At 53.0% G+C, this 25666-nt stretch overlaps 1 protein-coding gene across 1 annotated transcript in view; it reads left to right on the plus strand.

Moving 5' to 3' along the window:
- The window catches only part of ARID3A (AT-rich interaction domain 3A), a 76609-nt gene extending 51718 nt beyond the window's left edge, over window positions 1-24891 (plus strand). The window contains exons 3-8 of the mRNA XM_077842063.1: window positions 11114-11186; window positions 20778-20961; window positions 21583-21830; window positions 22684-22995; window positions 23769-23858; window positions 24704-24891. Coding sequence (XP_077698189.1) covers window positions 11114-11186; window positions 20778-20961; window positions 21583-21830; window positions 22684-22995; window positions 23769-23858; window positions 24704-24891 — 1095 coding nt within the window. The remainder of the gene's footprint in view (window positions 1-11113; window positions 11187-20777; window positions 20962-21582; window positions 21831-22683; window positions 22996-23768; window positions 23859-24703) is intronic.
- Window positions 24892-25666: the final 775 nt, after the last annotated feature.

Consider the following 25666-nt stretch of genomic DNA (forward strand, 5'->3'; position numbering starts at 1 on the left):
GCCCGCCATGCTGCTCCGAATGGATCCACTGTTGGCGCTCTGAGCCTGCTGTCCTCATGCAGTCAGCATCTGGCCGGTCTATTTTCCACTCCCCGGTGATGTTTTATGGGAGAGAAGGGACTGAATTAACTTGCCGTGGTGCGGAAGCGGCCACATGCTCACAACGGGGGCAGAGGGGGTGGGGGTGAGGGTGAGGGTGAATTCCCCGAGGAGCTTTCTTCACAAGAAAGCGATATGGTGTTAGTAACAATTCCAGTAGCGGGGCAATGGAGGGGAACTTGAAAATCAGCGTAGAGGGGGGAAGACGAGCCTTTAGGAACTGAAGCATTGAAATCAGACCCGCTGGGCTGCTGTGATAATGGCATGAGTCGAAGCAGAAGTGACTGAGTGGGTGTGAAGGGGGGAGTTACTGTGCTGGGTTATCGGTCTCAAACAGCACCGGGAAGCCCCTCCACACAATCCCGTGCCTCCTAAAAACTTCAGGCCTGGTTCTCATGTACATTCAGGCCCCTGTACACTGCTCTGCAATGTGAAGTGGGTGTAACTCTGAGGCCTGGTCTGTACCGTGGGATTGGACCAGAATAACTATGTCAAGGAGGGGATAGATGTTTCTAATTTTGTCTTTTAATCAATATAGTTATCCTGGAACAAGCTCCCAGTGTGGACACGCTTCAGCTGGCATCAAAGTACCTTATATACTAGCATAGCTTATTCCCCTTCCTGTGTAGGAGGAGCTATATTGGGAAACGCACCTTTGTAACTGCTCCCAGTGTCACTAAGTTGTACCACTTTAACTGTGGTTGTATTGCTAACATAGCATCTGAGCACCCCACCCTCTTTTGTGTCTTTATCCTCATAAAGCAGCTCTCTGAGGCAGGGCAGTGCTGTTCTTCCCATTGTACAGATGCGGAACTGAGGCAGAGAGAGGCTAAGTGACTTGCCCAAGGTCATGGAGGAAGTCTGTGGCAGAGCTGGGATTTGAACCCAGCATTCCCAAATTCAAGGCTGGTGCCACCTCCCCGGATCATCCTTGCTCTTGGTTACTGGCTTGTAAGCCTTTGTGTCTGTGCGGTACATGGGCAAGGGAACGAATCAGGGTGTATCTGGGGAGGACTGCGCTGCAGGATGGTGCTGAGTTCAGGGAGCTGGTGCCAGCTGGAAATGCACAAACTGGGAGGGCACAGCACCAAGCCTGTGAATCTGAGCCTCTCCTAATCTGCCTAATTGATAGAAGCCCTTTCCTAATTTATTCCCCCACCTGCGAGCCCTGAGATCCCCTGGCCCCACAATGATCCCTTTTCATGCCTCTATAGCTGTATCCGGTCCCCTAGTGTGCGACAGCTGGGGAAGGCCAGGGGTGAGGAGGGCTGTTAAAGAAATACCTCCCACCCCTTAATTCAGCTCATCGACAGCTCTGCTGTTCCCAGGAGGGGTTTCTGGTGCCCCCCTGGAGCTGCTGCAGCTGTTTGGCAATGCCTTGGTCAAGAACTGAATTCAGCTGAGGGACGGGACAGGACAGTCCCCTCCACTGCCTCTCTCTGGCTCAGGGCTCGATCCCCAGGCTGCTGAGCACCATCCCCTCCCCAACCCCTTCCCCAGGGAGTGGAGGGCGCTCAGCGCTAGACAGGACCGGTGTGTCGGGAAGGGGCAGGGGATCTGGGAATCGGCAGTGGCTGCTGGGAAATATCCCCAAGTTTCCTGGACTCTTCATTGGCTGGGGCCTAAGTTTCCCCGGCTGGGTCAGGAGTTTCCTCTGCTGCTGGGCCCCCGGAGCCATGTCTATTGCATTCCTGCTGCCACCAATAACCACACCCCATCCACTGTCCCCATCACATGCCAAATTCGGAGCCTCCTTTCCCCAGCCAGAGAAACCCAAGCTCTGTTCTCCAAATCCGTCCCCCTAATACAGGAATCCTGGGTTCCCTCCCAACATATAATCTCTGGACCCCAGTCTCCTTTGCAGCTTCTTGGGGGTTGCTGCCCTCCCCTGCCTCCCAGCTCCTTGCTGCCCTTCCCTCCCCAGCCCTGTGCCAGCGTGGCTTGCGGGGGGCGGGGGGAAGGGAGGGGCGGCGACTTGAAAGCAGTCTGGGCTCGCAACTGGTGTTGGTGATAAAGGCAGCTTCTGACCTTTGCCTGCATCCATTGCACAGAGGCTGGCTGAGCCTTTAACGGACTTCACAGGGAGCTGCAGGTTTTATGGCTTTCTTTTAATACCCTGGTTATCAGTGTGGTCCCACTGATCTCTTCGACAGGTCACCCTGCTCCGGCGCAGAGAGACATGCCAGGCTTCAGAAACTGTGATGTTTGCCCTCTGCACTGTTCCCTTACTTATAAAGCCCACTTAGTGAGCAGCCTTCCCTGCGAGCCAGGGGCAAATGACTCTGGGGGAGGTGGGAGTTTGTCGTTCAAAGGAGCAGCGCCCTGGCTTCAAGTCCCTGCTCTGCCACAGACTTCCCGGAGGACCTTGGGCAAGTCACTTAGCCTTCCTGTGCCTTGGTTTGCCCATCTATGCAATGGCAATAATAGCCCCACCTCCTAGCTGGGTGGTTAAAGTCTGAGAGGTGCTCAGGTACACAGGCATGGGGGGGGGGCAGATCATAGAATATCAGAGTTGGAAGGGACCTCAGGAGGTCATCTAGTCCAACCCCCTGCTCAAAGCTCTTGAACTCTTATTATTTATATTATAGTCATAAGAACGGCCACACAGAGTCGGACCAATGGTCCATCTAGCCCAGTATCCTGTCTTCCGACAGTGGCCAATGCCAGGTGCTTCAGAGCGAATGAACAGAACAGGGCAATTATTGAGCAATCCTCCTCCTGTCGTCCAGTCCCAGCTTCCGGCAGTCAGAGGTTTAGGGACACCCAGAGCATGGGGCAGCATCCCTGCCATCTTGGCTAATAGCCTCTGCTGGACCTATCCTCAGTGAACTTACCAGATTATTTTTTGAAGCCAGTTCTACTTCTGGCCTTCACAACATCCCCTGGCAATGAGTTCCACAGGTTGACTGTGCATTGTGTGAAGAGGTACTTCCTTATGTTTGTTTTAAACCTGCTGCCTAGTCATTTCATGAGATGACCCCTGGTTCTTGTGTTATGTGAAAGGGTAAATAACACTTCCTTATTCTCTTTCTCCAAACCCTTCATGATTTTACAGAAGCTCTGTCATATCCCCCCTCAGTCATCCCCTTGCTAAGCAGAACAGTCCCTGTTCCAGATCCCTAATCCAGATCCTTGGGAGATCCCACTATTTACGTCTTTCTATTGTGAAAACTGGACATTTATTCCTACCCTTCGTTTCCTATTGTTTCGTTACTGATCCATGAGAGGACCTTTTTATCTCAGGACAGCCTACTTTGCTTAAGAATGTGAGTCCTTGTCAAAGGCTTTCTGAAAGTCCAAGTACACAATATCCACTGCATCGTGCTTGTCCATGTGCTTGTTGACACCCTCGAGAAATACTACTTAAAAACAACGTTGCTGTTAGTTTTTGTGTCTTTTGCTAGTTACTCTTCAAATTCTTTTTTTGGCCTGGCTAATGACACTTGACCTGCCAGAGTTTATGCTGCTTTCTGTTTTCCGTAGTCGGATTAACCTTTCAATTTTTAAAGGATGCCTTTTTGCCTGTAACCGCCTTTTTTACTGTGCCCTTTAGCCATGGTGGCATTTTTTTGGTCCTCTTACTGATTTTGTTTATTTGGGGCACACATTTTGTTTGAGCCTTTATTATGGTGTTTCTAACTAGATTCCATGCAGCTTGCAGGCATTTCACCCTTGTGACTGTTCCTTTTAATTTGCATTTAGCTAGTTTCCTCATTTTTTGTGTAGTTCCCCTTTGGAAGTTAAATGCTACTGTGGTGGGGTTTTTTGGTATTTCCTCCCCTACAAGGATGTTACCTTTAATTCCATTGTGGTCGCTGTTTGTGAGCGGTTGAGCTGTATTCCCCTCATGGACCAGCTCCTGTGAAAAGAAAAGGAGCACTTGTAGCACCTTAGAGACTAACCAATTTATTTTGAGCATAAGCTTTCGTGAGCTACAGCTCACTTCATCGGATGCATACTGTGGAAAGTACAGAAGACGTTTTTATATGCACAAACCATGAAAAAGTGCTCCACATAAGACTAAATTAAGAATTGCCTTCCCCTTTGTGGGTTCCACGACTAGCTGCTCCAAGAAGCAGTTATCTTAATTTAACGTCTGCATCCCATCTTGAGGTGACATGTGCTCAGTCGATATGGGGGTAGTTGAAATCCCTCGTTATGAGTGGGTTTTATTTTTTTGTAGCCTCTCTAACCTCCCTGAGCATTTCACAATCACCATCCTAGAGTCCCCATTGTGATGGACACACACATAGTAAGAGAGAGTCCTTGCCCCAAAGCTCGTCCAGTCTAAACAGACAGAGTGGGAGGGGAAACTGAGGAACAGAGCGGGGAAGGGACTTGGCCAAGCACACACAGCAGGTCAGGGGCTGAGTCAAGAAAAGAAGCTAGGTCTTGTGTTTCCCAGGCTTGTGCCCTGTGTACTGGGTTGGCCATCTCTTGATTATTGAGATGATAACAGGGGCCATAGTGGTACCTAAGATAGACAGAAAACCCTGTGCCCAACCCCTCTTGTCAGTCAGGGCAGGGGAAGAGGCAGTTCCTTTGCAGACCTACTTTCACAGACCCTGGGTTAAGACCCTTTGACCTGACAACCCACATGGCTTCTTAAGCAGCTCCAGATGCCTCTCCAAAGAGGAATCATCCCAGGCAGCCAAGCTGGAGCTTGGGGCCCGGCATATCGGTTACACGGTTAATGTGCTAATCCGCCAAGGCGCAGTCCGCAGCCCCGAAGTACGTGCCCTGCTGAGATACCTGCTGATATTTATAGGCCTGCAGCAGGCCCCGAGGCCTCGGCTCTGCTGGCAGTTGTTCAAAATGATCATTGAGAAAAGTGAGAGGCGCCTGGCACAGCGTGGGATTCGGTAAAGCCCGGGCTGCTTCGGGACTGCGTCGCCCGGCACTGTGCACCCAGCCTGTGGGTGACCGGGGCATATATGTCAGCACTGCAGGGGGCCGGGGCGCTGCAGCCCCTGGATCTGCATCCTGGACGGGGTTGCGGGGGGGAGATGCCTCTTGGGGGAGAGGAAACAACACAGGGATTCTGGGTTCTTCACCTTCCCCCTCAAAAGTTTGTTGGATCCTGATCTCCTGTGTTGGTTCCTGGTGGGGCTGCTGCTCTTCCCAGCTCCTCCCTTCCATGCCAGCTCTGGACCTGATCCTGCCAGCCCCTGGTCTGATCCTGCAAGGAGTTAATGTCCCCTGGCTGGCGCTGAGTGCCTTCCATGAGGAAGCGGAGCACCTCCCTGGGGACACTCCGGACCTTGGCAGATCAGGTCCTGTGTTTCTGCAGTTGTGTACAAAGCTGCATGCCCATGAACGTACCCCACTGTGCTACCCTGACCGAATCTGCTGTCCTCGTGCCCTGCCAGATGTGCAGCCCACACCCCAGACCTTCTGCCGTGCAACCAGCTTAGAGTCATTAAACGTGACTAAGGGTGTTGCGTCCGCCGCATCTCTAGATTCTCCGTATGATTTACCGCGCGTCTGTAGCGTCGAGGGCCATGTGGCACCTGACACGGAGCGCAGACACAGTCCCCACCCTGAAGAGCTAAAGTGACAGAGTGGTGGAGGTGAAAAGAGAGAGAGACTGAGAAAGGGATTAACAGAATAAGGCTATTAACGGTGTAGCATACTTGTTCCTAGCTAGCAGCAGTAGTAAGCTGTTACCTAAGCTGGTCACAGGTTTTTCCATTGGAACTCTTCTGGGATTTCAACTATAAATAAACTTTTTATCTGCTTTCCACACACACACATTAAAAATGAACACCCCAAAGCCAAAATATTTCCATTTTTTTTCTATTTCAGTGAAAAGTCAGAACCGTCAACGAAAACAGCGGGAGAATTAGGTTCGGTTGAAATTTTCCACAGCAGCCAAGCCGTACTTTCGAAACAGTTCTGCTGTTATTCTCTGGGGGTTTCGTTTCTGTTCTGTGTCGGTTCTTAAATCATGCTCATAGCCGCCGAATCTGAGCACCTTCCCGTCATGCATTATGCGGCGTGACTCACATCTGTCACAAGTCGCTCGTTTTCTCCTCTACTCCCTTGGGAGAGAAGCGCGTGCAGTGGAGAATCTTGTTTTGGTAGGGTTGGCTTTTTTTTTTTTTTTTTTTTTGCTATGGTTTAGGTGTCAGGAGCGCTGCCCGCTTGCAGCCTGGTTGCTGGGCAACTCAGCAAGCTCACCTGGACCTAGTGAGCGCCCTCCAAATGGTTGTGTTTCCTGACGGGGCTAGGGAGCCAGCGGTTTGCTTCGGGAGGCTGCTCAAGGCGTAATGATCCTGCAGCTGCTCTCGCTTCCACTTCCTGCTCCAGTCCTTGCTCCCAACCCAGTTCCTGCTGCACCCCCAACCTCTCGGCTCCCAGCTCTGACTCTTGGCTCCATCCCGAACTGTGATTTCAGCTCACCCTTCAGCTTAGGCTTGACTTCTGACTCCAGTTCAGTGCGATTCCTGGATCTATGCTTGTCATCACTCCCACAATCACCAGGCGAGATCCCGTTCCACCCACTAGCTAGGCTACCCATGCTCCGGGAGGCCAAAGAAATTCACCTTGCACTTGGACCAGAAGGTGGGTGGTTCTTGGCTCCTTGGGGAGTTCACTCCGTTGTCTCCCGCACAGGCAAACTCTGCCCGTGTAGAGCGTTTCCATATTGCCATTGGGGCACATGCAGAGCAGTCGTTAGAGGAGGACCTGACACGCTGGTGGGTGATGCACTGGCAGTAGGCTGATGCAGTGGTTGCTTCTCTCTCTAACTTGTGAAGCAGCCTTCGCTGTATTTCACATGCACTTGCCCTTTAATCAGTCCATTCCTCCGACGGACGTGTGGCGATAATGATTATTAATCGGATCCGCGTCGCCCATGCAAAAACTCGAACCAGCATCGGGATCCAGCTTCCAAAACGCGGTTAAGAATTTCATGTGGCCTTCAATTCTTTTCCTCCCCAGGCCGGCAAGGCCTGCTCTCATAAATCACATCTGGAATGTGCTCTGCTGTCAAACGATGGGTGTGGTCCCAGGAGAAAAGCTGGTGCGAGTATAAATTGAAGACTACATAGAGGCTGCATTAGAAGCCTCGCATAGATCTTCCTGTCACAGCTTATAAAAACATCCCCCCGTTGTATATTGCTAAGACTCCTTGCAGCATGTAATACCCTGTACCTTGCTTCATTAATCTTGTCCGGTTTACAATAGCATTAGCGCCTTGTATTGTGTAAGGCTTGGATGTGGGGGTGGGAAGAGGGCGTCTTGCATCAAAGGATCCCTTTACAGAATGGAGGGGAAGGGGCTTCTGTCCCTAGGGTCTCATCAAGAGCGAAATTCACTGTCGTGGGAGGTGTTGGCTGTAAGATGCTTTGTAAATAAGATCAGTAGCTTCTCCAGACTGGATCCAAGTTATAAAAAGCGGGGGCTTGCGGATACTAAGAGCCCCGGTGAGCCCATTGGGATGCTCTTTGACAAAATACGGGGCACCATAATGGAGTGCTTCAGGCAAAGCAACATTCCTGTATCCTGAAGGGGCTGATGAAAACTTGTGCCAGCCAAGACAGTCCAAGTTAACCTACAGGTTACCAGCAGGATTCAAACCTGGAACCTGCAGCAGTAAAAGAGAGCCGGTCTCCTGCTTGAGCTAAAGGAGTAACTCCAATAACTGGTAGTGGCAGGAGATCACTATCCACTAGCAGAGGATGCAAGACACATTCAGTTAGCGTAAGTTACAATCCCTACTGGTATTTGTATTGTGGGTAATGCCTGGGAGCACAGTCATGAACCAGGACCCCACGGTGCTAGGTGCTATATGCAAACAGAACAAAGTGATGAGCCCTGCCCTTTATACACTAACAGAAACATGAAGTGAGATAATGGCCTTTATTGGACTAATTTCTGTTCAATAAAAGGGATTCCCTCACCCAGCTTGTCTCTCTAATATCCTGGGACCAACAGGGCAACATTTACATTGCATTATGCACTAATAGGAACACGTGTCCTAGGGGGTATCTTTATTGCCCTGTCTAGGTAGTTGAAGCTCTTTGGGGCGGACCCAGAGCCCAGATCTTCAATGGGAATTAGGTCCCTAAATCTCTTCGAGACTCTCTGGGCCCAGGTCATTGTGTCTTGCATGCTGCACTCAGAAGGCCAGCAACGCTTTACGAATAACAGAAAAGGATCTGGGTTCTTGCTCGGGAGATCTGGGGCTGTGGTTTTACGGTGACGTTTTCAGTCTCTGAAGGGTTCAGAGTGGGTCGGACGGAGGTGGTGGCTCAGTTTACTTTAATGTAGCAGACTTTTGGGGTCGTGTTAGAAACGGACAGAGGGGCAAAGGTCCCACCAGCTGCTTTAAGTGACTGACACTTGCTGCGCGGGGAGAGGGGGAGGCGAATATTAATAGTTGAGGCATCACTCCGACACCCACGTGTTCAGCAGCTAATGAGCTTTACATGCACCGAAGATTTGCTGCGTTCCCTCTGCCGGCTCACAGGCTTCCCTTCCTGCAAACAACTGCTCAGAAACTCTTGCATAAACCCTGAAGGAAACAGCTTTGAAAGGGGATGGATCTCTGTGCTGTGTCAATGCATCCCTTGATGGCTTTACAGCACAGTCTGCTGCGCTGTATTGTTGAAGAAAAGGAGATTCCAGTGCCCAGCTTAACAAAGGATCATCCATAATAACTAGCCTGGCTGAGTCCCTGAATGCACCCTTCTCCGTGGGACCTCATCAGGGGAGCTTTGCCATGCAAATATCTGGAGGCTTGCTGCTGTTCTAATTGCTGCTGCTGTTAGATGTAGGGTAGTAGCGCCCAGCTGCCCCAGTCGGGGATCAGGGCTCCATTGTGCAGGGAGCTGTACGTGCATCTAACATAAGATGCTTCCTGTCCCAAAGAGCTTACAGTTTGGATATGTTGATTTCTGTCCCCTGTCTTGGTAATTGGGATTGTCACATAATCATCTGGCGCATTTGCCATTAAAGAGACAAGGTGGGTGAGGGCATCTCTTTTATAGGACCAACGCCTGTTGGGGAGAGAGACAAGCTTTCGAGCTCCACAGAGCTCTTCTGCGGGTGTCAGCTCACAAACCACAGAAGTCGGTCCAATAAAAGAGATTCTCTCGCCCTCTCTAATACCCTGTGACCAACAGTGCTGCATACGGTTAAAGGTGTGTGTCTGCCCAGGGCTTGCTTTGCTGACTGCACAATCTGGAACCGTTTCCAGTTAACCTACCGTCTTTCAGTCTCTTTAAAGCCGCAACGCAGCTGCAGGTCATGACATGCTTGCTGCCTATTCTTGGAGAGGAAGCGTTACTGCTCTTCACCTAAGCCGTGCAAAGTGTGTGCGAGGAGAGCATGTTAATTACAGAGAGCAGGGGTCATGCCACGGTGCTTCAGCTGTTAATGTAGATCAGCTCTGCCAGCAAGCAGCAAAATGTTAATGGCTGCCAGGGCTACTGCACCCGGTGATGTCCCACAAAGCCGGGCAGCAGAATGGCTTTTGCCTCCTTCCAAAGAAGGACTTGATTGCATATGGGACTGAGTGTTGTGGCCCCGATCCTGCTCCCATTCTTGCAGCTAAGCCCGTTCTTACGGTTGGGGATTTCAAATCCCTATGGTAGTCAGGCGCCCGACTCCTGAATTTGATTCCCTTGTCGTTTGGGCACCTAACTCCATGATGCTCCAGCCGAAGAGCCTGGCAGAACTGAAGCCCAAATGACTGCTGCCGTCCCAAGCAGACCCCAAGGCATATCAGTGCACCACACATTCAGCCTGGCTTAGACGTCAAGCTCTGTAGGCCAGGGGCTGTGCTGCCCCTCGTACATCATCAGCCCCTAACACACAGCTGGGGATAACCACCCCCACCCCCTGCCTTGTATGAGGTTTCTGTGAGTCTCTTGGAGCGGTAACCTGCCGTTACCAGAATGGACCAATCTGATGACGTTATCCCGGGAGCTCTCTATGGTCCCCATTACGATAGCATTGTCACCCCTCCCAATCTGTACAGGCTTTATTCTCCCAGCCCTCCGGTGAAGTGGGGCATTATGGGAACCGTTAGTCCCATTTTATAGATTGTGATCTGAGGCACGGAGAGGCTAAGTGACTTGACCGAGGTCACATAGCAAGTTTGGTGGGTCTCGCCCACATGTTCAGGGTCTAATTGATCACTATATTTGAGGTCGGGAAGGAATTTTCCCCCAGGTCAAATTGGCTGAGACCCTGGGAGGGTGGGTGGGGGGGTTCGCCTTCTTCAGCAGCACGCAGCACGGGTCACTTGCAGGTTTAAACTCCTGTAAATGGTGGATTCTGTAACTTCAAGTCTTTAAACCATGATTTGAGGACATCAGTCACTCAGCCAGAGGTTAGGGGTCTATTTCAGGAGTGGGTGGGTGAGGTTCTGTGACCTGCGATATGGAGGAGGTCAGACCAGATGATCACAATGGTCCCTTCCAACCTTACAGTCTGTGAGTCTTCCAAGCCATAACAACCAGCTTAACCACTGGGCCACATGGTGGAGATGCAGGTAAAGAAGCATGTGTTCACCTGCAGTTATCTCCTCTTCCTCCTTCTAATCACCGCTCCAAACCACAGCCATGCGAATGGTTCAAAACTAGCAAGTATTGCACGCTTCAGTGTGGCCGTGCCTCGAAAGGGAGCAGCATTTATAACCCTAGTCGCTTAGCTGGAAAACCTAGAAGCTAAAGGAAACCGGGTGGGTGAGACGGCGACCTGGCTGCGTTTCAGGACTCCGCTGTGTGCAGCCTCCCCCGTTTCACCACCTCCTCTGCTCACCAGCTGACCCAGCAGTGGCGCTGATGTGTCTCTCATAATAGATGATCTGCCGTGTTTCCTACCTACTAGGCCAAGTGCCATCCAGTGTGTTTAACTTCCTCCGACACAGGGCGGGCTGGGCAGTGCAGAGCCAGGCTCTCTGGGCCCCTCCCTACGGGGGACGCTCTGACGTGTGGGTGTTTGTCATGTTCTCCCACCCTGGGTGCCTTGCGAGTGATCTCTTCTCTTCCTTCTCTGTGCACAGTTGTACGAGCTGGATGGCGATCCCAAGAGGAAAGAATTCCTGGACGACCTCTTCAGCTTTATGCAGAAACGAGGTGAGCCCTGCTGTATTGTCCTGGCAAGCTTGCACTAATGCGCGTGTGTGGTCCCTCGCCACCTCAGGTAAGATTCAGAGCTCGATGAGCCCCAAGTTTTATTTTCTTGCTTAATATTCTTGCCTCAAGGAGAAAGCTGTCACCGGCCTAATCTTTAAAGTGAACCACTCCGCGCATGGGGATCAATCCTGCTGCATTGAAATGGGTGGCACCTCTGTCCCCACTGACTGACTTTCAGTGGAGCAGGATTCGGCCCCTTGCTCGAGTGGCTTTGCTTTCTTGACTTTTCATCCTTTGGGTCTCGTTTTATCAAAGCCCTGCTTACGACTGTGCATTGCAGTTTGATAGTCCGCCATCACTGCTTCTGGGCAAGCGCCTCTACCTTCTTAAATGGGGTTTGTTTCCTTATTTCCCACCCCGTGGTAACAGAGACCCTTGCCTGCCATGCATGGATGCAGCATCCTTCATCTGGTCACTGAGCAGCAATTTGCTTCCATTGTCTCTTCTGCCCATCTATCCCGCTGTGCATCTCTTAATATTTTTGAGTGGATGTGATGCTGCATCAGAAACTTTGCTACCAGGGTTGATGAGTGCCTGCTAGAATCCCTTTTCCTCCCTTGCAACTTTGCTCCATGGGTAGAATGCACAATTTCCAGCTGCTCCTTCAGAGCATTGATGTGCTTTTCAAACTTGCCCTTGGCTTGCAAGCAGGGAGCTGGTGCCTTCACACTGAGCAATAGCAATGAACTGAGTCAACACAGCAAAGCGACTTGGTGGCAAACGCTGTGGAGTGGATGAAAAATCCGGGCCAATTATTCTCAAAAGTGACTAGAGATTTTTTCGTGCCTCCTTTTTCAGAAGTGCTAAACTGGCCACTCTCTGAAAATCCAGTCCATTGAAGGTGTCTCAAGTCAGGCACCCCAAACTGCTCGTCACTTTTACAATATCTGGCCTGTGACATTAAAGGGCACTGTCAAGTTAAGAATATATATATATATATATATTTAATTCCTTTCTTTGATACAAAAACACCTTGGATGATTAAATCTGACAGAGTTTGAGCCATTCTAGCTCATTTTCGCCGTTTATGCTGGTTGGTTTGTTCACTTCCTGCATTTCTTCACGTGGACAGTGGAAATAGACATGCCAGTTTCACTTTGCTTATCAGGTTTGAGTGGCTTTCTTCTCCTGGCTCCTTTTGCGGGAGCCTGGCCCTGCAGCGGTTGGCTTGTTAACCCTGCTTCCGCTGGCCTTTCATTTTGGGGGAAAAAAAAAAAATCGTGGGAACCTTTCTGCAGACCGTAAAACTTCACAGCACCACAACCCCAGCAGTTTTAGTTTTTGCCAAACCCTAAATGTGGTCCAAATTTGGCTCTGCTTCAGCAGAGTAGATCTCTGCACAGGGGCGAAAGACATGCCCATGCAGTGAGGCTACTGCAAGGCATCTGCGTCACTGAAGACTCACTTAAGCTGTAAGGACAAGATCCTCAGCCCGTATAAATTAGCTGCGTTCTGCTGACCTGACCAGTATATACTAGCTGACCAGTATATACTAGATCGGGCCCCCATAGAAACCAGTGGGGTTGCTTCTATCCTACACCAAAACAAGCAGTGACCATACATGAGCATAAGCCCCCTTGAGCCCCATCTACGCTGCAGAACAAGCCTTGGGGGGCGAAACTGGCCCTAGAGTAACTTCCCCACACATCCAAGCCAGAACACAGAGCAGAGCTTTAGGGTGCAGCCTTGTGGGAAGAAAATCTAGTTTTCCTCAGGACCTCAAGCCAATATTTCTGGGTTTGGGGTTGTGAGGGCCTTCCAAGACGTTTGTGTCAACATAGAACTGCTGCTGGTGCAGGAGAGAGGATCAGCAAGGATCATATGGGGAAGGGGAGGGGGATCAAGGGAAGGCTTCACAGTGAAAAACAGTGCACCGGCCCATCCTGTGTGGGATGGGAAAGCCGAGCAGGATGTCTTGTGGCACATAAGGAGAGGCCTGTGTGTACCAGCTCCGAGACACATCATGAGAACGTCCCCGTCGGTGCGTGTGACTCAGTGCTGAGGGGCTGGTGACTTGCACTGAAGTAACGCACGTTAGTATGCGCCGCTGGCCTCTACTGGATGGAATCTGAACTGTTAGTGTGTGTGTCTTAGGCCCCAAGCTGCTCGCAGGTTACAGAGAGTCTCCTTTAGCTCAGCCTGTGCCGCTGGAGCAGGAGGATCTGAATTCTACCCTGGGTGTCACTGTGACGTGCTGTCTGGTTGTAGCATGCAGTGTAAGGATAGCCAGGAACTCACAAGTGCCCCTGGGTTTGGGATAATATCTTGCGGGGATAAGCTAGGGCAAGTGGGGGTGGGAAACAATAGACCAGCTCATGGGACTCGTAGGTGCTCGGGTAATGCGGAGGTGAGGGAATGTTGATCCCAGCTGGTTTCAAACCTTCCCCCTTGAGAGGGATGGTTGCAGGACCGAGGCACGTTGGGTGCGAGAAGCCGAGGGATGGTTGCAGGACCGAGGCACGTTGGGTGCGAGAACCCGGTCCCCATCTCACAAGCAGCAATGGGTCAGGGAGGAGATTTCCAGCCAGCCGATTCAGAGATGCAAAAACGAGTCTGCAGCTGTGTTTACAGTGGCCGAGGGGGTGGCTGTTTGCCTCGGTGGAGGGCTCAGGTTCCCAAGGAAAGCAGATGGTGCTGCTGCTTGCGTGGGGCCTTTTGTCAAGCAGGCAGCCTCTAGGAAACGGGGAGGGGGAAAGAATCGGCCAGGCGCTTTCCCGAGTTTACTCATTCCATCCTCTGGGTCCTCTCCCAGCCCCTGGCGCTTACACAAACAATGCGGTCGGCAAGGTGTGGGCTCTCCTCGACTGAGGGAGGGAAGGGAGGAGCCCCGGCGAACGCGGGGCTGAAATCAACATGCTTCCAAGGCAGGAAAGGTCCCCTCCGGAGCCAAGTGGCTGGAATTCGTGGAGGATGTTGTTACTGTGCGCAGGAACCTTGGAAAGCTGTTCTCGGAAGCTAATTTCCCACAGAGAACGAGGATGCAGCCTTGAGCATCCGAGTCCGAGGGAAAGTTTTTTGGGAGCATAGGTGGCCTCTAAACAACAGGGCTTGTCCGTCTGACCAAGCGTCAGTTAGGAGGACAGGGTCTGATTTCATCCTATAGTAATTAATACTTGATGTAACGCTCTTCATCGGTGACTGTCAAAGCTCCTGAAAGAGCACGTTTCCCAGAGGGACCGGGGGGGAAACGGAGGCACAGAGTGGCTGTGACTTTCCAGAGAGTCACCCACAGGCCTCAGCCAAGCCAGGAACAGAACTCAACAGTCCTGGCTCCCAGCCCCGTGCCCTCACCACTCAACCGCGCTGCCTGCCAAAACCGCCGTGAGGAGGGTGCTGAAAGCAGACGGTGCAGATGTGTTGGCAGAATATAGTGGAGAACAATGCGAGGTGATGAACAGCCGGTGGGCAGGCTGAATTTATGTGGCAGGGGTTATCCTGGAGGGCAGATGGCTGGTCTGAGCATGAGCACTGAGCCTGCAGAGTAAATTCACGCCTCTTGGAATTGCCTAGCAAGGCTGCAGCTGTGAATGACAAGATAGAGACTCAACGCGAGACCTTTGTGTTTGACCCGCTTGGGTCTGCCCACACTGGGCCTTGCCCTGCTCAGAAATTACACCCAGGTCCCCGGGAAATATGTTTAGCTTTGTGGAGGTGTCGGCAGTCTCAACACAGCATTGCTTGTGCACGGTCAGCAAATAACAATTGTGCTTCATGCAACGCGTAGGACAAGCATGGCTGGGGCTGATCAATGGCAGACAGCCGCCATAAGCTGCTCCCAGCAAACAGGTGTTGTCCGTCAACTCCAGTGGCAGAGGCCTCTTCCGGGTTATCCGCCCGGGGATCAAAGCGAGGGCAGGGGGGCTCAGGACTGCGGTGAGAAGATGAGGGAGACATTTCAGGCCGAGCCCCTTTTCCTTGTCGGTCTGTGACTGCTTAGGTGAACTCTTTCTGCTCTGGTGCAGTCCCTGTGGCAGGCATGAGCAGCGAATGGACAGGGCCGGATTCAAGTGTAGGGACCACAGGCCCTTGCCTAGGGCCCGGGCTCCCGGAAGCACGTGATGAGGTCCAAAATCTCAGCCTTCAAGGCACCCACCAGATCATCTAGTCTGACCTCTTGTGTAGCACCGGCCGCCAGCACCTGCCCACAGACCCAGCAATGGGAATTAGGGCAAAATATTACAGCCCCCAGGAGACTAGACTGTGAGGTGCTACAGGCAGAGGATAGGATGTTCATGGTGCCCGAGGCCCCTGTAATGGCAGGGAAGCAGTTAAGTGAGATGTACCCCGATAATTCCAGCAAGTGACCCACACCCCCCACGCTGCAGAGGAAGGTGGAAAATCCTCAAAATCGTTGCCAGTTTGACCTGGGGAAAATTCCTTCCCAGCCCCACGTATGGGGATCAGTTCGACCCTGAGCCACGTGAGCGCCAGCCAGCCAGCCTTAACATTGCTAGCAATCTTAAGAGTTGAAAACAGCACCTGAGTGTATCTGACCCAGGGATGTCTGCCTGAGTCTGCAGACAGCCTGAACCAAGAGGTGGGAACTGTCCCATTCAGCCTTGCGCTGAGACCTGCTGCCTCGCCCAAGTAGGGGCAGGGCTATGGCAGGTGTGAGGGTGGGGCCATGGGAGCTAGGGACTTGGGCTGCAGGCTGGCTGCTGTTCATGAGGGTTCAGAATAGCCTGGGGTCCTCTGAGACCCTCCCCAGTCATCAGGTTTCAGAGCCTGAGCTCCAGCCGCACCCTGAACATCTACGCTGCAGTTTTTAGCCCCGCGTGTCCAAGTCAGTTCACCCAGGCTCTGAGACTCGCTGCCACGGGTCTGTTTTGGCCGGGTAAACACACCCCGGAAGCCCTCGGCTCCTGGTTAGGGCCAGAATAAGTGACCAGATTTTTAAACGAACATGGCATGTTCTTTTGAAAATCTGACCCGTAAGGTTAAACACTGAGCTAAGTCTCAGGAGATCCAGACTTCATTTCCAGCTCTGCCAGAGTCTCCCTGTGTGACCTTGAGCAAGTCACATAATCTTCCTTCCCCGTCTGCAAAATGAGGAGGATGAGCCTGTTCGATCTTGTCTGTCTAGACTGCAAGCTCTTTGGGGCAGGGACTGCTCCGTGCTCTGCTCTTGGTCAGTGATGGGGCCCCAATCTCTTACGTCCTCACGGTGCTACCGCCGTATAAATAATCTCTGTTGCTGACAACGGCTACAACTGAACAAGGGCTCAACCGTGATCGGCACCATTTCAGTAGCTGTGGTTTAACAACACCCCCCTCTCCCCCCGCCCCCCGGCCTGTTTCCCTTCTTCCGGGTAGCGGACATAAATTAGCAGCATCACCACAGGGTGGGGATTTTGTTTCCTGGTTTTAAAAAGGCAATAAATCAATAACGGAAGAGGCGGGAGAGGAGACATCCTCATTGGCTTCCCCCAACTTCAGACTTTGCCACCTCCCTCCCTCCCCCACCCTTTGCACCCTTCCCCTCTACAATAAACCAGAGGTCAAGACCCCCACTCCCCCACCCCGGCTTGTCTGATTGAATCATTGGCATGATTCTTCAGGCAGCTATTGATGAATGGATGTATTATAGCCCAGCCCCCTCCCTGAATATATGTGGTCCCTCTGTCTCTTTGTATAAACATCCTGTGTCCGTGCTCCCCCCTCCAGTCCCCCCCTTCCAGTCTCGGCCCCAGCTCTGCGCTAAGATGGGAGGTTCAGAATGATACTGGCTGGAACTAGGTGTTTGCTAAGTGTAGCATTAAAGCTGGTCACGTGACTTATTGCCCACGATTGTTCTATGGGTGGGGAAATTTATCCACAAACCGAGAGAGAGAGAGAGTGTGTGTGTGTTGTTTGGCTGTCATTGTGGTGGTGGTTTTTTTTCTTTGATAAATATCTGTTCACAAATGCTCAGTGGATTGTTTTTTTCCAGCTTCCGATGGGGGCCTGCCCCTGTGTTCGTAGCATGCCCCTTCAGAATTGGCTAGTTCAATCCAGGGACCACCTGAAGTTCGATTCTTAGACCGGGCTCTTCACCCTAATGTCCGAGCGCCTTCCAGTCGTGCATGAAACTGACACCCCTCCCATAGTGGCTGTGACGCGTGGGCAGTGAAGTTGGTCGTTTTGGGGGTTTTTTTTAATACACGCGTTGCTCTGTGTCGATGGTCGCGACGGCTGGTCACAGATAACACGCCTGGCACTTGGAGTGGAAGGTGGGGAGGTTTGGGATGGGCCGTTGTTCCTGGGGCAGCTTGTGCCACAGTCCGGGACCAGCCACCGCAGACGTTCCGTCTCTAGCACAGCTGGCTCGGCTGCCGGCCCGACTGGATGACGTAAGACCAGCGTCTAGTGCCAGGATGCCCTTTGGCGCACGAAGGCCCAGCCCTGCTTGCGCTGGGCTGGATTCCACCCATCATGCCAAGCTGTGAGGAGCTGGACTTAGTGCATGGAGAGACAGAGGGCTGGGCTGGGGCGGGATCCTTCCCCTGGTGCCCATGCACCATAAGGCAGCAGCCGCGCTCCCACCCAGCTGCTGCTGCAGCCTCGGGATAACAGTGTCACCTCCTTGGGATCGGGAATCGCTGGTTGGCCCAGGTTAGCCACATCCCAAGGACATAATCCAAATCCCAGTAATGTCGCGGGCAGCTTTTCCCCCCTGACTTCGGTTGGGCTTTGGATCAGGTCCCCATTCTCCTTCCCTCCCTTGCGATGAGCCGGGATACAGCCAGGCGCCAGGGAGCTAGGTTCAGTGGCATGCAGAGGTTGGGGATCCCTTGCATGGGGTCCTAGAGTCATCCCCCCCAGGCCTTTTGCTGAGGGCAGGGACCTCTGGCTGCACAGGGGCTGGGGCAGCTTCAACCCATAATGTTGGAACCACGTGGTCCATCCATCGCGGACTGTAAGCTTGATGGGCAGAGACTTGCATGCAATGTTGGCACTCAGCCCCCCCCTCCCCCTTTGCGTAGCCCTATGGGGCGAGGGGGGGAAGTCGGTCTCAGAGGCCCATCCAGCCCTAGGGCCCCAGCTGCCGTTGATACACTAATGATGTGGGGTCTGCAGAGACCCCACTGTAAGCACTGGCTTGCAACCATGTGAGTCTGATCCAGATTGAGCTCACTGCACCTCCATGGTGTCAGAAGGAGGCATTGGGCTGAGGTGGGCTGCAGAGTGGGGACTGCACTCTCTAGGGGAAGCCCCTGTACTGCTTACCTGATTTCTCATATCATATGACTGAGACCGCCTTGCCCATCTCGTTACATGCGCAAACACACATCCTGCTGCGTGGTGACCGCTCAGGGTCCCGCTGGCCTGGATCTCCCAGGGCAGGTGTGGGGGGAAACCTAGCGCCGACCTGCCTTTTCTAAGCCCTCGGAAGGCAAACCCCACGGGCCTGATCTGAAGTCCACTGGATTCACTGGAAAGGTTCCCATTGGCTTTGGATCAGACACTCTTTGCTCTGCATCGTAGGAAACCGGGGAGCCAAGGGGGTTTACAGAAAACTTTTACTTTTTTAGGGGGGGCAGAGGTTGGTTTTTTCCGCTCAATGGAAACGTTTCAGTTTTCCACTAAAAAATGCAAACTTCAAACCCTTCCTTCCCCCCTTTTCTTCCCCCCTCCTGCTTTCCAGTGACAAATGGGAGAGGAGAAAGCCTGGGGAAGGGACACATTGACAAAACGACACAGGTTTGGCTTTAAAAGCTAAAAACAAATTGTGGAAACCTGGAACATTCCAAACTGAATGAAAATTTTGGTGAAAAATCTTGTTCACATTTTCTGGAGGGAGGGGGCTCCCCTGAGACTTTTTAGGGCTGTTTTTCATTGAACATTGTTTTTGAAAGGAAAATGACCAAATGTAAAAACGACCTTCTTAGACAGTCAGCTCTATGGCAGGGCCCTCCCTTCTATGTTGTGAGGCTCACCAGACACATTATTATTAGTATAACCGTAGTACCCAGAAGCTGCAGTCCTAGTCCAGAGCTGCATTGCGCTAGGCGCTGTACAAACACACCACAAAGCGCCAGCCCCTCTCAAAAGAATTTACAATCTACTTAGAAGAAAGAAATGGATGAAGCTGGGGTGGGGAGAGCACAAGAGAACAGTGAGATATCCTAATCTATTCCCTATAATGGTCTGCATCCAGTTTTTTAATAGACACATCCTTAAAGTATCCTTGGACTGACCCTGATCCCAGGATCTTTATCAGGAATGAAACTGACTCTCCTGCAGTTTTCGGCCTCTCAGGGCACTGGGGGCTGGGAAGGTGGGGGACCCTCTGTAGCCCTGTTCAGGAGAGTGAGACTCTCGGGGAAAGTTTGGGGCTCAAGCCTGGTTAGCCCCAAGTCTCCACCTTGGAGTGTGACCGCAGATTTGAAGGTATTGGCCCATTGGCCACCTCCAGCCCGGCTCAGAGCGGGGTGTCAGCTGTGATCCCTTGAGGGTTTTTAAATCCAGCTCAGCAGAGTAGACGTGACCTTCCTGTCTGTTGCACAACAGTTTGGTGTCTCGTGCTCTGGGATGGTGGCGTCTGTCTCTTCCGCTCTCTGAGTAATGCCCTCGTCCTCTTAAAAGCCCCATTGCTGGGCTTTGGTTGCTAGCGCCACCTGGTGGACACGACCGAGCCGGTGTCCTTAAGCTCCTCTCCCTGCACTGGATGTGCAGAGGAGCTGCTGACGTCTTAGGGCGAGGATCTGGGGAGAGTGACGTGCATCTGACGCTAATGCAAAGACAGAGCAGTGGAAAACGGCCAGAGTATCCTGGGCGGGGAGGGTTGGGTTTCTCTCTCCATCACATCCTTTTCCTAGCCGCTGCCTAATTGCTTCTGTGGTACCTCCCTGCCCCCTACCACTTTCTAAGAGCTGTCCCTGACCAGGGCAGGGTGGCAGATAAGTCCAAGAAAATTAGCCCTTCAAATAGGCAGTGGGGTCTCTGTATCGGCCCAGTCCAATATGCCAGGCTCCTTCAAATGTGTGCATGACCGGCTGCAGCCTAGCAGAGCAGGGGCAGGGCTGTGAATAAAAAAATGTTTAAATAGCACCATGCAAATATGCAAACCCTCCCCCACCCACAATTGGATATCAGCCAGGCATGCTGGAAAGGGAGCTGGTTTTGTTCCTGTGCTAAGCACAGATGAAACGGTCAGTGGAATTTAGGGGACCTTTCCATGCTGCTATGAAAAGGATTTTCTTCAAAAATGTGTCCCAGGCACACTTGGGATAAAGATCATCTTGTCTGAAGGACAAGGTATTTCCTTCCTCACGGTAATCACACATTATAGTCGATCCCGGAGGCCCCAGCTGAGATCATGGCCCGATTGTTCTAGCTGCTATACATACATGTTGTTAGGAACAGTCCCTGGCCTGAAAAGCTAGAAAGGCAAAGGGGGGGGGGGGAAACTGAGGCACAAAGCAGGGATGTGACTTGTCCAAGAGCTAGGGATGCAATGCAGGGTTTGTGAGTCCCAGTTGTACCTCGCTCCTACGTTTCATTGCCCCTGGCCCAGCTCTCTCCAGCATACTGACCTTCCCCACTCCACAGGGACCCCCGTCAACCGAATTCCCATCATGGCCAAGCAAGTGCTGGACCTTTACATGCTCTACATGCTGGTGACCGAGAAGGGGGGCCTGGTGGAAGTGATCAACAAGAAGCTGTGGCGGGAGATCACCAAAGGGCTCAACCTGCCCACCTCTATCACCAGTGCTGCCTTCACGCTACGCACTCAGTAAGTGTCGTGGGATCCGGGGGAGTGGGAGGGTGGGAGACCGCCCTGCCCTTCCAGCCAGCTGGCCTAGTGTTCGATCCCAGATTCCCACAACGATGGGAGATCCCAGCCACGGTTCCTTAGTACAGCAAGGGCTGGAGGTGGCTGTGGGGGGAACAGTTACTGTGTGTTTAAGGGGTGGCACTCAGCCACAGCCCATCGTGGGGCTGATCGTGTGGGATGCTGGGCTCCCTCCCCGTTTCTGGGATTGCTCTGCTTCCTGTGAGATCCGTTCTCTCTTCCCCTCCCCGGATGGAGAAAGGGATGTCTGTAGCCAGAGGCTGATCTAGACAAGCCCCTCTTAAGGAGTCCTGGTTTGGCTGATGCAGGAGAGAGCATCAGTGTTTCCGAACCTCCTGTTTCCAGTGCCCAGCTGGGGAGGGGTTGGGGCTACAGAAATCCCTTTTTCTTGAAGGCAAGATCCTCGGGGCATGGCGGCGGCACGGCTCTGGGGAAAAGGCGCCTCTGGATCGATACCGACAGGCGCCCGTGTTAGCTGCTGGCCTGTGGGAGCTGCCTCCTCGGTGGGCGGGCTGGGAGGGTGCCTGGTGCCGCGGGCTGAGCAGGTGTTTCCTCTGGCAGATACATGAAGTACCTGTACCCCTACGAGTGTGAGAAGCGGGGGCTCAGCAACCCCAACGAGCTGCAAGCCGCCATCGACAGCAACCGGCGAGAAGGCCGCCGGCAGGGCTTCGGGGGCTCCCTCTTCACCTACTCCCCCAGCGGCACCCCCAGCCTGCTCTCCTCCCCCAAGCTGCAAGTGCCTGGCTTGGGGCTGGTGGCGGCCACCAACGGCGGCCCCATCGGCCCTGGGCAAAAGATAAAGAAAGGTAATGGCTTGGCTGGCGCCCTGCTTGGCATGAACGGGCTGGGCCATGGGCAGCGGGCTGAAGCCGGGTGCAGGGGAGGGAGGGAGTAAAGGCCTCAGGGTCTGGCTCCGTTAGCTAGAGCTTTTCACCCCATGGTTTCAGAGCCCTCCGGAGAGGGGAGTTAATAACATTCCTATGGCACTCATGGGCAAATGATGGCAGAGCAAGGGATTAGAACCCATAAGTCCTGATTGCCAGTCCCCCAACCCCTGCGCTCTAACTACTAGACCCTGCTGTCCTCCAAGAGCTGGGAATAGAACCCAGGAGTCCTGATTGCCAGTCTCCTGCCCCAACTACTAGACCCTGCTCTCCTCCAAGAGCTGGGAATAGAACCCAGGAGTCCTGGCTCCCAGACCTGTGCTCAGTCCACGATACTACACTGGCTCCTTTACATGGTATCACTTTAATGTCAGAATCTCAGAGCAATTTATAACCATTAACGGAGCCATAGGGATTGCTCTGCTCACCGACCATAAAATAGGCCAGGATTATCCCTAGTCTACCACTGGGGAAACTGAGGCAGAGTGTGGGGAAGTAACTCGATCCAGGTCGTACAGGAAGGCAGCTGGGACATAGGTGCCTTGATTCCCAGCCCCCTGGGCTAACCACTAGTCCTCAATGCCATGCCCATGTGAATCAATGCAGAACACTTGTGAAAGGAGAGTACCATACAAAGGAGCCATCCCGTACTGCAGCAGGGAGCTGGCTGGGAAGTCTGGGTGCACGTAAAGCTTGTTTCTGATGCACGTGAAGAGGCTGGCCTGGACCAGCCCTCGCGAGCTCACGGGACTCCCGTGCCCTCTCCCTGTTGCAGAAGAGGACTCGCCGATCCCCATCCCCATGCCCAGCCGACTCCCTGTGTCCCTGGCTGGCCACCCGGTGGTCGCAGCCCAGGCAGCGGCCGTGCAGGCGGCCGCGGCCCAGGCAGCGGTGGCTGCTCAGGCCGCAGCCCTGGAGCAGCTGAGAGAGAAGCTGGAGTCCGGGGAGCCACCGGAGAAGAAGATGGCTCTGGTGACAGATGAGCAGCAGAGGCTGATGCAACGGGCCATCCAGCAGAACCTCCTGGCCATGACAGCGCAGTTACCCATGAGCATCCGCATTAACAGCCAAGGGACCCGCTCGCCAGGTGGGTCGCGCTGGGGCTGGAGGGAGAGAAAAGGGAGGCAGTCATGCTGCAGATCTTCCCCAGAGGTTAGGCTGGGGGCGCCGAGCCTGCTGGAGTAAGGCCACCCCCGTGCACGGGTCGTCGGCAGTGGGGATTGAACCTGGGACCTGATTCTTAAATGCTGTCCCTCCACTGCATGAGCTACAAGAGCTGTACCCAGCTCCCTGTCCCATGCTTGGGCCGCTCAGCCAGGCCTTTCCCCATCTCCCAGTAGGGGAAGGGCTCTTTTGCTAGCCAGAGTTTAAAAACAAGTGCCTCTTTTGTGTCGTGTCTGACCAGGTTCCTCTCTCCTCTCAGTCCTCTTCCCGCTCCCTGTACCAAAAGCATTTCCCGGCACTGTGCTGGGCCCACTTTTAGCAAATCTGAAGACCAAAACCAAAGCTTTGATTCCCCAGGGCTGGAGGCCTCTGCTTCTGCTCCTGCTGATGATACCAGACCCCTAGACCAGCCTTGTCCGTAGGGCTCGCTTTTCGTTCTGCGCGTCCGTTTTCCCACCCGCTGGTTTCCGTGTGTCCCTGCTGCCTGTCCGATAGGAACACAGTAACATTTAAAGGCAGACCTGGACACTAAATCCGCCATCTGTAAATGGAGAGGGATTTTTTTACCATCCCTGTTAATAACCGAGAGGAAAGGATTTGGGGATGGCGTCAGCAGGGTTCTGTGAGCCTGGCGGGTCAGGACGGTCTTTGTTTTGACTGAGCAGTTTGTTTATCATCTGATTTATCCTGCTGCAGAAAACCGTCAGGACCCCGGCATGAGCCTGTCCAACAACGGCACGAACAGCATCAGCATGTCAGTGGAGATCAACGGCATCGTCTATACGGGTAAGAGGAACGCGGCCAGGTCTCCGTCTCTGCCTCTCGCTTACCCACTCCCCAGCCCCCTGCTGGCCCAAAGAGTCTGACACAGCAACACACGGGGCTGCTGGATCTCCCTGGTGATCGTGTTAACGTGTCACCCCAGTAGCACCGAAGGGGCCCATCGTGCTGGGTGCTGTACAAACCCAGAGCAGGCTGTCTGATCAGAGCCCAGGCTCTGGTCTCACGGTTCCTATTCTGCAGTCCTTTCCCAGCCTTTCCGGGGGTGGACTGGATTGATCCGTGCCGGATGCTCCTCTCCCTTTGCAGGCTTTCGGTCCTGGCGTTCGGGAGGTAGTGACTTGCCTCTCCGTGTCTCGCTGCCCGTAGACAATGTGCTTCCAAACTCTTTCCTCTAGGGACAAAGACGCTTGCAAGTTATTTTCACGAATCGGCACCACTGTGGTAGTATCTAGACACCTAGCGAGAGCTGGTCCCTGCCCTGAAGAGCTTACAGTCTAGGTAGACATGGTTGCGAGGGGAAACAGAGGCCCTGTAACTAGCTAGGAATAGAGCTGTGGGCTCATAGGCCAGGGCCCTCAGCACTAGATCACTCCTCTCTAATGAAACTTAGCTGCTTCTTGCAGCGTTTCTTGCCCCTTCCTCTGAAGCCGCTGGCCGTTGACCGAGACGGATGCTGGGCTGGATGGATCACTGCTTTGATCCGGGCTGACGGTTCCTATGTATCAGGGCGCCATTGTCCCAGCAGGGGCGGGGAGAAAGGAAGGAGCGTTCTCCCCACTTCACAGCTCGGTTCCCGCTGGAGTTAGGAGCAGCCCCCCACGAGCCTCTCCCTCTTGTCTCTCCCCCAGGTGTGCTGTTCGCACAGACCCCTGGCCCCTCGTCCTCCTCGCTCCCTTCCTCCGCCTACAGCAAAGGAAACAGCAGCAGCCGGAGCAGCAGCAGCGGCGTGGGGGGCAGCAGCAGCGTCTCCCAGGCTGCCCCGGCTGGTTTGTCGGCCCCTCCAACCTCTACCTCCAATAACTCGTCTTCGCCTTAACTCCCCCCCCCCACCCCCCACCCCAAACGGCAGCGCCTCATCTCACCAAAAGACAAAAAAAAAAACCCCAAACCCACCCACACGTGGAGCTTCTGTCACAGCTGGCGCCAAAACCCGAGCTTGCATCTGGCTTCCCCGGGGGGTGGGGGGAGGAAGCCCCATTTCCCCCTCCTCCCGAGAGGACTGGAGAAAGTTTTGCAAGGAGAAAAGCTTTAATCCAGGGGGTTTCATTAAAAGCAGCCTGGACTCTGAGCCAGTCATTACCCGGTAGCTTTGGAGGTGATGCACCGTTCCCCACCCCCAGAACTCTTTTTACCTCACGGACACCCCACTTTGCACTGTGCGTTTGTTTTCTAATGTTGTTGTGTGAAGTTGTGTTCTTTTGGATACCTCCAGGCAGACACACAGTCGCACCGACGCCCACGGGCTTGTGTTTTTAATGAAACCTCCCCTCCTTTCCTTTCCTTTCCTTTCCTTTCCTTTCAACCGAAAACAAAATTTGCAAAAGCGGGAGGAATTTTTAGTCCTTTAAATCTTTTTTCATTATTATTTTAAGAACTACACTCAAGCTATATGGCATTTTATGAGGTGGTTAGTTGGATCTTTTTTTTTTTTTGTAAATAGCTTCTATTTTATTCTCTAAAAAAAAAAAATCAAACCTTAACTCACAAAAATGAGATATATATTAGTGTTCGTTCAGGGAAACAGGACTTGGAAAACTTTGTAACCTCTTTTTCTTGTGGTCGTCTGATGTTGATCTTTGGTCGAGTTCGAT

Source organism: Eretmochelys imbricata, chromosome 25 (assembly GCF_965152235.1).
Source record: "Eretmochelys imbricata isolate rEreImb1 chromosome 25, rEreImb1.hap1, whole genome shotgun sequence".
Classification (NCBI taxonomy): domain Eukaryota; kingdom Metazoa; phylum Chordata; order Testudines; family Cheloniidae; genus Eretmochelys; species Eretmochelys imbricata.